The sequence below is a fragment of the Myotis davidii genome, unplaced genomic scaffold (genome assembly GCF_000327345.1).
Source record: "Myotis davidii unplaced genomic scaffold, ASM32734v1 scaffold1, whole genome shotgun sequence".
In the NCBI taxonomy this organism is placed as follows: Eukaryota; Metazoa; Chordata; class Mammalia; order Chiroptera; family Vespertilionidae; genus Myotis; species Myotis davidii.
In genome coordinates this window covers 7,126,110-7,138,310 of record NW_006294681.1, presented here as the reverse complement: position 1 = coordinate 7,138,310, position 12,201 = coordinate 7,126,110, and the positions used below count along the sequence as shown (strand labels likewise).

At 41.9% G+C, this 12,201-nt stretch overlaps 1 protein-coding gene across 1 annotated transcript in view; it reads left to right on the top strand.

Moving 5' to 3' along the window:
- The first annotated feature begins 1,277 nt into the window (after positions 1-1,277).
- TBC1D31 (TBC1 domain family member 31) overlaps positions 1,278-12,201 on the top strand; it is a 39,271-nt gene continuing 28,347 nt past the window's right edge. The window contains exons 1-3 of the mRNA XM_006769123.2: positions 1,278-1,563; positions 5,571-5,717; positions 9,752-9,867. Of these exons, the coding sequence (XP_006769186.1) occupies positions 1,487-1,563; positions 5,571-5,717; positions 9,752-9,867 (340 nt within the window). The 5' untranslated portion in view covers positions 1,278-1,486. The remainder of the gene's footprint in view (positions 1,564-5,570; positions 5,718-9,751; positions 9,868-12,201) is intronic.

Here is a 12,201-nt window from a genome sequence, read left to right as displayed (position 1 = left end):
TCTCCAACCTCAGGGAACCAATACATGACCTCATAGAGTACTACAAATGGGAATAATAGTACTGCCAACATTGTAGGTTTGCTATGAAGATTAAATGAATTCAGTGAGTTAATATTCATAAAGCACTTGGCAGGGTGTTTGTTACCTAGTAAGCACTATTGAAGTGCTTAGTGAATTTTTATAAAAGAGAACTGAAGTCAATGGTTGATGATGACATTACTTTTCTGGTTCATGATTGGTGGGCTGGACACCATAATATTGGAGCTGCTGGGGTCCAACCCCAGCAGGTCCAGGGGTCCCCAAAGGTGTGGACGGAGTCGGCGAAGAAGGAATGACACAGAGACAGCGTTCAGTTGATCAGCAGCCTTGCCAGGATCTCTAGCCACAATCTTCTGTCTTCTAAGTTCTGTGTCTCGGGTCTGTCTCTATGTTCTGCCTCTCTAGGTTCTGTCTTCTAAGCTCTGTCTTCTAAGTTCTGTCTCTTCTAAGTTCTGTCTCTAGGATCTTCATCTAAGTTCTGTCTCCTATTGTCTTGTTGCATCTGTATTTATACCAGTTGACTCTAATCCTATCAATCTCTATTCCAAAGGTTAGGGCGTTTCTTATCTCCATTCCAGGGAGTAAAGATTATGTACTTAAGCATGATTGTTCGTAGTTAAAGTGATTAATTGCCCGCCTGGCAGTTAAGAGGTTTTATTCCCTCCCTAACTTCAGGGGGAAATCCCTACCTGGGGAAACAACCTTTCTCGGGAAGGTGACCCTGGTTAAAACACAGTGCCAAAAAGGAGAGCAAACATATTAAGAACAGTATGCCATATATGCCAGGTCCCTTGAAACAGCAAGGATGGACCAGCTCCTGGCATGGAGCCTCCTGTTAGATTACAGAATTGAGAACATAATCATGACTCGGTGAAAAGATTGAGAAGAGTAGACTCTACAAAGATTCTTTCGAGCCCAAATGTTCAATAAAAGGAACCCTTCAATTCTCTGTATTTGAGTCCTTGGTTCTCTTTTGGTTGTCTCTACAACCCCTTAGTCCCTAAATGCAATATAGAACAGAATGTAGGAACCACAGGAGAAAATCACTTCTATTGCCTCCGTTGGAGCCTAAAATTCCTTGAGGACCCCAGAATGCAGAATTCCCATGCCTATTCCTCGCGCCTATGTCACACCTGCAGAAAACTACGATTCCCAGAAGGCCTAGGTTCCCGGGGGACGGACCTCGAAAGGGGCGGAGTCTAAAAGGTCGTTGGCCTATTCCATCGTCCAAAGCGGGAAGGCTTGCCGGACAGAGTTGGGAAGGAAACCGCCTTCCGATTGGCTGCACGTAGAAGGCCGGCGTCCTGCGCGTGGTTGGCCCTGGCAGAGGGAGATCCTGGCCGTCGGGGACTAGCGCTCAAACTTCCCGGGCCTAGAGCGCGGGGCCTGCCGGGAAAGCGCCGGACGGTTGTCACCTGCGGGCTGGCAGCCGCGGGTGGGCTCCGACATGCAGAGCACAGACCTGGGCAACAAGGAGAGCGGCAAGATATGGCACCGCAAGCCATCCCCGGCCGCTCGGGACGGGTAAACGCCGAGACGGGAGGGCACCGTCTGTGCAGGGGGTGGGGGCCGGCGAGGGGCGGGGCCTCGCTTTTGGGGAGGCGTTGGAGGGGCTGTTAGAGAGGATCGCTGCAAGGGGTGCAGGGGGCCAGGGGGAGGTTCGGATTCTGGCTCTGATCGGCCCGGGATGCCTGGCTTGGGTGACTTCAGGAGGTGCCCATAGCCTGAGTTTCGGACACCCCTTCCCAGTCCGGGGGCCAGGGTGTGACCAGGATTAGCCTGGGGCCGGAGACAGGTGGTCCTCGGAAACACGCGGGAGCATTTGCGCTCCTGGTGATGCCTAAATCTCCATAGCATCCTATGGTGTTCCTGGTAGAGGCTCAGTAAGACTCGGTTAGCTACTGCAGCTGGACAAGAACTCCAGATGCGGGCGAAGGAGAACAGTGCATTTCCACCCCTTGCAAAGGCCGCAGTTGGTCCATCCTTCAGTCCCTGCCTGCGTTCAGACAAGCATTCACTCTTCAGCTATTGAGTGAGCTCCTACGATGTGCCAGGCTTCCCAGCGCTGAAACTGCAATAGAACAAACAAACGCCCGCTTCTCTGGAGTTTACATTTCAGCTTGTCTAGGGGCGGTGGTTCCACAATGCAGGTCAGCCTTCCAGTAAGGCCAGTGCTTCTGCTTCTGGTCCTTTTTTTTTTTTTTTTTTAATATATTTTATTGATTTTTAACAGAGAGGAAGGGAGAGAGACAGAGAGCTAGAAACATCGATGAGAGAGAAACATCGATCAGCCGCCTCCCGCACATCTCCCACTGGGGATGTGCCCGCAACCCAGGCACAAGCCCCCGACCGGAATCGAACCCGGGACGCCCCCAGTCCGCAGGCCGACGCTCCATCCACCGAGCCAAACCGATCTCGGCTGGTCCTCTTTTCTTAATAGACTTCTTCTTGTTCTTGTTGTTGTTATTGTTGTCCCCCTCCCCCTCCCCCTCCAGTTTAGGTTCACAGCAAAATTGAGAGGAAGGTACAGATTTCCCACATACCGCCTGCCCCCACACATGCAAAGCCTTCCCAATATCCATATCCCCCACCAGAGGGGTACATTTGTTGCAATGGATAAGCCTACATTGACACGCCATTATCACCCAGAGTCCACAGTTTACATTAAGATTCACTCTGGGTGTTGTACATTCTATGGGTTTGGACAAGTGTATAATGACATGTGCCCACCATCATAATACCATACAGAATATTCTCACTGCCCTGAAAATCCTCTGTGCTCTGCCCATTTGTCCCTCCTCTCCCAGCCCCGCTTTGCATTCTGTTCCTAAATAGCTGTCCTGTCTAAGGCTCAGCCTCTCCTGAGTGATTGTAATGGTAGCCTTTGCCCCAAAGGTGATGCCATGTTGGTCCCAGTTGCCACACTAGTTGACCTTCTTGCTTCTAATTCCCTAGGATTTCCCGGACTTTGTTTCATCACTTGAGTTTGTGTTTCAGTGTGCTTCTTGTTCTTGTCATTTTTCTGTTGATTCTTGGGCTGCTCCTCTACAAATCAACAGACTTTTAAGTGCCAACTCTGCATGCCTGGAGCAGCACAGTGCTAGTCGTTGTACCAGCTGCTTGTTTGGTTTCTGGTTCCTATCAGTCCCCTAACAGTGCTGCTGCCCCTCCAACTCCATTGATTAAAATGTTTTGTCCAGCGTTAGGATTCTGTAGTAGGAATTTTCTTTGTAAATACCACCCCTACTTCTGACGTTTTGTAAATATCCTAAACGTTATTGCCAACCCACAATAATTCTCTTTTTTTGCCGTTATAAAACATCGAGATATATGTGCAAGATTCCAAAAATGAAAGAAACAAGTTAGTGTGCAAATGTCCTTATTTGTTTCTTCCACTAAAACAGCTTTTTTTGTGTGTTAAAATCCTTCACTATGGTGTTGAGAAAGCAGGGAACACTGACTGTGGGGTCACATGGACTTCAGTTGAAATAAATATCCATTTACTAGCTCTGTGACCTTGGGCAAATTAATCCCTACGGCTGTAAGAGAAGATAATCATACCTACCAGATGGGGTTGTCGTAAGGTGTTATGAAGACTTTAAAATAGTGTCCCCTGCATCCTTGTGTTGAGAATATATTTAATGTTTTTATTTTGTTTAAGGACTTAGGAACTCTATCAGGCAACCTGTGAACAATTGAGACAGTTTTGCTAAAATAAATATTAGTAGGGGTAATTTATATGAAAAATTAGAAGGGGAGAATGCTGCTATTAATTGTGACTATATTTAGCTGGTAAGGTTATAATCATTTTTATGTATGTATTAGTGTTTTTCTGTGTTTTCCATATTTTGAACAATGATTGTGTAATTTTATATTCCAAACACATAATAAATGTTATAGAAAAAAGACTGTAGGCAAAAGTCATTTGCTCTGTCTGAGTTTAATTTCCTGGGGACATTTTAATGTGATTATTTGTCATTTCGATACGTTTATTTCTCCCCTCTCCCTCTGAGGATATCAGAGAAAAAGCAGAGTTGGGCAATCGTTAAAATGGCAAAAACAGATTTTATTCAGGACTATTGCAATAGTGGAAAAGAGACCTCAATACAGAACTGGTCTGGATTCTGAATACAGCCGGGCAAGTCGGAATTTACAAGCAAGGAACAGGGTGGGGGTCAAACAATGGATGGAAAATTATTAGGAGAAAGCATCTGGGGAAGGGAGTTCTGGCTAAACTGACCTAATAGGATTCTGGCTGAAGACAGGCCAGGGTGGTAAGACATCCCCTGGGAGACGGAAGATGAGGAACAAGATCACATATCAAGGATGACGGGATGTTGAGGATAGGGGATTCTGATTAACCTGACTGAGCAGAGTTCTTGCTAAAATTAGATTTTATAAGGAAGTGTACAGATGGGGCCTGCTAGAAGGTCAGGAGCCTGACTAAAGCTTGGTCAAGCACAGACCCACTCTTTCTCAGGGACTAGATAAAAGTGAGCATTAACAGAATTTTGCTGTTTCACCCAATGAGTCAGACAAGCCCTTTTTAGATAAACTGAAGAACATGATTAATGCACTTAATTCAATTTAGTATTTTTTAATGAAGTGATACTGAGCAAAATAGATCTCTCTAATATTAAAATTCAAAAATGTCCCTAGAGTCAAATTTTCATGATATGAAAACTATTATTGCAATAAAGAATGGGGCTATTCTTGTACATGACCTGAATATACACACATATTTTAAGGAGTTATTTTGTGCTGTAAGTTTTAAATAGCTTACTTTTTAGTAGATATATGCTTTTGCGCGCGCTCTCTCTCTCTCTCTCTCGCTCTCTCTCAAAAAAAGTAACTTTAGACCAATATAGCTGAAAATAAAACTCAAGGACACTTTCATTTTGGAACACTATGTCACAAAAACAAAATCTCATTAGGATATCTTAAACTTGGAATATTGGATTGAAATTTTCCTTCTATATGGTAGCTTGTGATTTATATAAAACTTACTGTTTTTATCATGTCTGTTGCTTACTGTAACAATTTAAATCCAAAATACATTCTCCTTTATCCTGTTGTCTGTCAGTCACAATTTATAAATCTGTTCCTATGTGCATCTATTTTTTAAATGTGTTTTTACCACTAACCTGGAAGTTCCATGAGGGCAGTATCCATGTCTATTGATTACTCTTAGTTCCTGGCTTATTCTGTGCATGACACATAGTGACTTGTCAGGTGTTTGATGACTAAATGAACAATAGCTACTTTGATGAGTAATTTTCTGAACTGTTTTCAGAAATCATTGTAGGATTGCTTCCAGTAGAGGAGAAACAGCAGCAATAGTGGGAGAGGGAAGAATGGGTAGGCAAACAACTTCAAAATTAGTAGGAGAGGGATCAATAGTAGGAGAAAGAAGAGTGGGTAGGCAAACAACTTCAAAATTAGTGAATTATGCCATAAAAGCCATATTTTTCATAATAACAAGTAATGCCTGACATGAAATTTAATGTGTGTGTGTTTGGTATTTTTTGCAGAATTATAGTGAACATCATTCATACCACTTCTGATTACCTTCCCAAAGTTCTGCGATTTTTGAATGTGGCTTTTGATAGCTCAGGTGATTGCTTAATTGCTGGGGATCATCAAGGAAATATCTATGGTTTTGACTTGCCTGGAAACCGGTGAGTGATACTTTTGACATTTGCCTTATTTAATGTTATTAATTCACTGACTTTTGGTATCTGCTATTACTTATTCACCCAGGAAGATTTATTAAGTTCTTAGTGTGTTTCAGGTGCCTTGAAAAAACACTCTCTTAATGCTGATGGAAGAAAGTGGGGAAGGATAGAAAGATAATACGGTTATACTAGTATGTTTGAGAGAATTAAATAAAGTTCTGGTTTTAACAGAATCTCTAGTAGTTCATTTTCCTTAAATTTAAAGATTTAGTATTGCCAATTTGTCAGTAAATGTCTTGTACTTCATTCAGCAATTTAGAAAGAACACAATTTCTTCGTACATTGTTGTCAGAGTGCTAGATCTAGGGATTTTAAAGAATTGATCTTCTTCTTCCTCCTCTTCTTCTCTCCCTTTGCAATTAAGTGAGACTCATCAAGGGAGGCATTCATGCAGTGGGGGCAGGTGGGAGGGAGACCTGCACTGCCCAGCCAAAGTCAGAACGTGTCTGCATGGGGGTGGGGGGGCAATCATGATAGGGGCGTTGATCAAATGAGTACGTACATTGAGGATAATGGGGGCCAGGTTTCTAATTCTTGGAAAGGAAGGAAACTAGAATGAGTCTGTGGTACTGGATTGCAATTTGATATGTCTATGCGAATTCTGATTTTGAATATATAGAGATATAGGAATAAATAGAGGTGTGTGTATGAGCAAATGAGTGAATAATATATACATATACTTCCTAGCTTTGTCCGTTCATAGGACCTGGGAGCAACAACAGCCTCCCCGGCTTACAAAGAACATGCTCACTTCTTTTCTAAACACCACATCTGCTGAAAGGATTCGGGGATTCTTGCAGAAATGACCACTTTCAGGATGGAGGCGGGCAAAGTACAAGATGATCCTGGAACTTTCTGTAGCTAGAAAGAAGGAATTTTTCGAAAATAATGGGAATGTTTCATGAGGACATAAATGTCAGCTTGAAGGAGTTCCCTCGGGCCATATTGTAAACAATTTGAGTATTAAAATAAATAATGATAGTAATGGATCATAACTCATTGAATAAAATAGAAATCCAGGCATCTGTGCTGCACTCAACAGTTTAATGAGAGCAGATATTTGCATAATCAGAGAGAACTTCCCAAAAAATATTTATTAAGTTCAGAGGAAAAGGGGTAATTTTGCAGTGAAGAAGCCTGCCAAGCACCACCTGATCAAATGATTACAGTTAAATGAATAGTGGGACAAATCAAAACTTGTGTGCTACCTGATAAGGTACAGTAAAGAGCATACAGTGTCACCTCTGTGCTATTCCGTTCCAAGGCCATGTAACCGGAATCTAATCTGTTGGATCACCAGGCCCAGGTAATGGAAGGGCATTGTATTACAAGACTGGCCTGTAATCTTCACAGGGGTCAAGGCCATGACAGTTGTGGAAAGACTGAAGAGCTATTCCAGACAGAGGGAGGCTAGACTCATGACAAGTAAGGGCATGAATCGGAACTGGTCCTTTTGTTGTAAAGGACATTACGGGGACAACTGACAAATTGAATGGGGTCTGAGGAGTAGATGGTGGTAACATAAATGTAGTTTTCTGGTTTTGATGGTTGTATTGTGATCACACAGGAGAATTTCCTTGTTTGTAGGAAACATGATCTTAGTAACTTATTTGCAAAAAATTCAAGAAAAGAAGAGATCGTATGTGATTTATTTATCTGTGGTTTACTAGATAGAAGTCTGTTATTCATGTTTCTCCTCATTACCAAAAATGCAATGGTTACAGTTCTCCCACCCTTTACTCTTGCCTAACCTACCCTGCCAATTCCCGGACTTAAATCAATACAACTGTCTCTCCTTTGCTCCCACTGCTAAATGAAATAAAAATAATTGTTGCTTGGCTGCATTACAGAATAATAAATATTTCATTTGCTTCTCTTGTTATTTACTTCTCCCATCCTCTTCTGAGTATTTGTTTTTGTTGTTGTTGCTAATCCTCAATGGAGGATATTTTTCCATTGATTTTTAGAGAGAGTGGAAGGTAGAGGGAGAGACATAGAGAGAGAAACATCAGTGTCTGACACATTGATTGATTGCCTCCTCTATGGCAGGTCACAGGGTATTGAGACATGTACCCTTGACTGGTATCGAACCTGGGACTCTTCAGTCCACAGGCCGACACTCTATCCACTGAGCCAAACAGCGTAGAGCAGTCTCTGAGGCTTTCAAACCTTTATCCATTTCCTTGTGTTGGACCCTACTCTTATTTTGACTGCTGCCTTCAAGCTTCCCTTCCTCCTCCCCAACGGCAGCCTCAAATATATCTGAAAGTTCAGCCATCTGTACCTCTTTGCCACTTTATTCATAAAAGTAGGTGATCCTGCTTTCTTCCAGGGCTAATCTCTGTCTTCTATAGCAACCCCCGGGTCATGAGGTCCTCTCTTTTATTTTTTCCACGTCCCTGTTCTCTCTGTAAATATTTACAGCCGAAACCGGTTTGGCTCAGTGGATAGAGCGTCGGTCTGGGGATTGAGGGGTGCCAGGTTCGATTCCGGTCAAGGGCATGTATCTGGGTTGCGGGCACATCCCCAGTAGGAGATGTGCAGGAGGCAGCTGGTCGATGTTTCTCTCTCATCGATGTTTCTAGCTCTCTATCTCTCTCCCTTCCTCTCTGTAAATATTTACAGCAGAGCAGAGGAGTAAGTGGCAGAGCTGAGATCTGGCCTGATTCTAAAATCCACTGTGCTGGGCTTCCTCACAACCTTCCTAATTGCCTAAGCCAGTGGTTTCTACAATTTTTCTTTTATTAAATGCTCTTGTCTTCCCTCCTCCCTGAAATGTTTTTTTCTTATGCTTCAGGGTACAACATTTTCCTGATTTTTCTACCTCTTTATTTTTTCCCGTGTTTTGCTGACTCTTCTTCCCTTTATTGTCGTGCTACTTTGGGATCTGGCCTTGGCCTGCTTCCTTCCATATTCCAGGTTCCTCTTTGATAATCTCACTACCCGCAAGCCTCCGGGTTCACTCAGCTGCCATGTGAATACTGGTAACCCAGATCTGCTTCTGCCACCACTGGGTAGTTTCCAGACCGGCTGCCATGCAGCCACTGGCCGCATGGAGCTCTTGAACCCCTGAAAGGTGGCTAGTCCAAATTAAGATGTGTTGTTAGTGTAAAATATGCACTGGGTTTTTAAGATTTAGGATGGAAAAAAAAGAATGTAAAATATCTCATTAATTTTTAATTAATTGTTGAAATATTATTTCAACATATTGAATTAAGTAAAATATATTAAGATTAATTTGACTGTTTCTTTTTACTTTTTTAATGTGGCACCTAGAAAAATTTAAATTATACATGTGACCTGCATTATATTTCTTTTGGACAGAGCAGCTCTAAATGTTTTGCAAGGGCCTAATATATCCAGTGGTTTAATTTCCACATGTTTAAAATCCAACTTATTTTTCCTGTCCCCAAACTTGTTCATCTTTTGCCCAAGCTTGAAAAATGTATTTTTTTGTAGATTAAACTCTAGCTTTGTGCCAAGTACTCTGCTAAGCACTTAACGTATTATTTCATTTAGTCGTTGTATAGTTAATCATCACGATAACCTTATGAGATATCTTCTTATCTTCATGTACGCGTGAAGAATTCCTGCTTTCTCCCTTGACACCATGTCAGGGGGTCACTGAGCCTCTCTCCACTTGACTTCTGACACCTCTTTTGCTTGTTCTTTCACTTTATACTCATAACTCTGGTTGAGATTTTCTGTAGCGGCTTTCTCAGTGAGCACTTCTTCCTTGTCCCTTGGTCCATGTGCCATTGCTACCAGAATCATCTTTCTAAAAGACATGCCTGATCATGATTCTGCTGGCTTCCTACTCTGTAAGTAAGAGCCAGACTCCTTTCCATGGCATTTAACTCTCTTCTTAATCTATTTTTGGCCTGGGTTTCATTTTCTTCGTCTCTAAGGACTCCTCCAACATAAAATTGATGGTTATTGGAAGAATTTTTGATACTAATGCAGTCATCTCTTAATAGGTTTAATCTTGTTCAGCGAACAGCACAAGCTTGCACAGCTCTGGCCTTTAATCTTCATAGGAAGTCTGAATTCCTTGTGGCGTTAGCTGATTATTCTATTAAATGTTTCGATACAGGTAAGAAGTCCTCCTATTTGTCTTTTGAAGCAGGGTGAAATATAGACTGGAGTCCTGCAAGGGGTCTGTGGGAGCAGTCCCCAAAAGCCATCCCTCACTAGCCACAAGTTCAAGGGCTCCAGGGCCATCCTCTCGTCAGATCAGCTGGCTGTATACTCAGGGTTTCCCACAAGTACCCTCTGGCTTGATAATTCACTAGGATGATTCACAGAACTCAGGAAAGCACTATGCTTAGGATTATAGTTTTAATGTAGCAAAAGGATAGAAATTAGACCCAGCCAATGAAAGAAATATAGGGTGGAATCTGAGAAGGTGCCATTGTCCTCCAGGACACATTACGCTCTCAGCTTCCATGTGCGGCCATCCCCACTGAGTATTGCCAAACCAAGAAATTCACCCAAGCTTTGATGTCCAGAGTTTATATTAAGGCTTCATTGTGTAGGCATGATTGATTGGGTTATTGCCCTCCGAGATGAACTCGGTTTTCATCCTTTCATCCTCTCTATGGAGGTCAGACTGATATGTGGCCCAAAGTCCCAACCTTCTAATCGCTCACATGGTTGGTCTTTCTGGTATGGCCGACCTCCACTTTGAGGTTCTCCCCTTAGCATAAACTATCAGCTGTTGTCTGAATAACAAAGACATTCCTATGGCTGTGGAAGTCCCAGGGGTTTAGAGGTGCCTCCCCAGAGCCTGGATAAAGACTATACCTCCCTTTGAAGGCCAAATTCCGGATACACAGGACAGAATAATACTTTTTAAATATAACCTATGTATTTCATACAAAATTTTTTATAGAGTGTAGAGTTCTATAAACTGAACCTCTTATTCTTACTAAGAAAAAAAGGTGTCTCAACTGTATTTTTTCTTGTTATTAAAGTAATTGATGTGTTATGTTTAAAACAATATATGCACTATAATAATAATAATAGTAATAATAGTGCTAGCGGACCCTCAGTGTTTACTCTTTGTTCTGTGACTTGATACATGTTAATTAATTTTAATCATCATAATAACCCACGAAGATGAATACTTCTTATCCCCATTTTGCAAATGAGGAAATGAGGCACAGAGTAACTTGGCCCAGGCGCCACAGTTTCTAAGTGGAAGAGCCAGGATTCCCAATCTGGTAGTCTAGCTGCAGAGTCCCTGTTCTTCATCACTGCTACATGTGCTAGAGCAGCGGTTCTCAACCTGTGGGTCGCAACCCCTTTAGGGGTCTCCTAAGACCATCCTGCATATCAGATATTTACATTACGATTCATAACAGTAGCAACATTACAGTTATGAAGTAGCAACGAAAATAATTTTATGGTCGGGCCACAACATGAGGAACTGTATTTAAAGGTCCAGAAGGTTGAGATGACGTCATTACCAAATATTCTATCTACTCTGTTGATATTTGCACAACCAGAATTATTTAACCTATTACATATTGATGGACTTTAAACTGTTCCCAGTTTTTAGTATGACCAACATTGCTGTCACAGAAATTCTGAAAAACTATGTCTTTATGCTTCTGTGCGATTGCTTTCCTTACATTCCACTCTGTTCTTCTGTCTTAGTTCCATCTTTTTATAGTTTCTTCTGTCTTATTGATACCCTCCCTCCCCCATGAGGCCCCTTTGTTAAATATTGTCTTCACCCCTCCAACTACCGCCCTCTGTCTTCACTACCAAGTCCTGCATCTTTGAAGCGTCCATCAGTGCATTCTGATTCTTGCTCCCCCAACTCCATGCTACTGAGACTTCTATCTCCAAGGTCATGAGTAACTTCTTATTGTTTAAATCCTCTTTTAACTCTCATTCTACTTCTCATTCAACACTTTGGATGACTTTAAGAGTCTTAGTTTCCATACTGTCTCTTGGTTTTTCTCCTGCCTTTCTGACAATTTCTATAGTAGTCTCTCTCCTGGCTTCTTATACTAGTAGTGGCTCCCAGACTTTGGATTTTTGACTCAATTAAAAACAAAAAGTAGAAGAACCCACATAGGTTGTCAACTTTTAGTTTTGCTAATTGACATTAGAAAAATCATAACTTCATAAAACAAAGGGTTTTTTTAACAAAAAGAAACTTAGAAGGATATAATACTAGATTAAAAAGTAGTACTTTAAATTTAGCCTTCTGAAAAAGTCATTATTCTTATTTTTCTCATTTCACTGAAGATTAGTGAAAAATTGACCATTAATGCCAGACTTTTTAGACTGGAGCTTAGAAACCACTACTCTCTCCCTAAGGATTTATCTGTTCCATGAAGATTAGTGAAAAATTGACCATTAATGCCAGCTGGAGCTCAGAAACCACTACAATCTCCCTAAGGGTTTATCTGTTCCG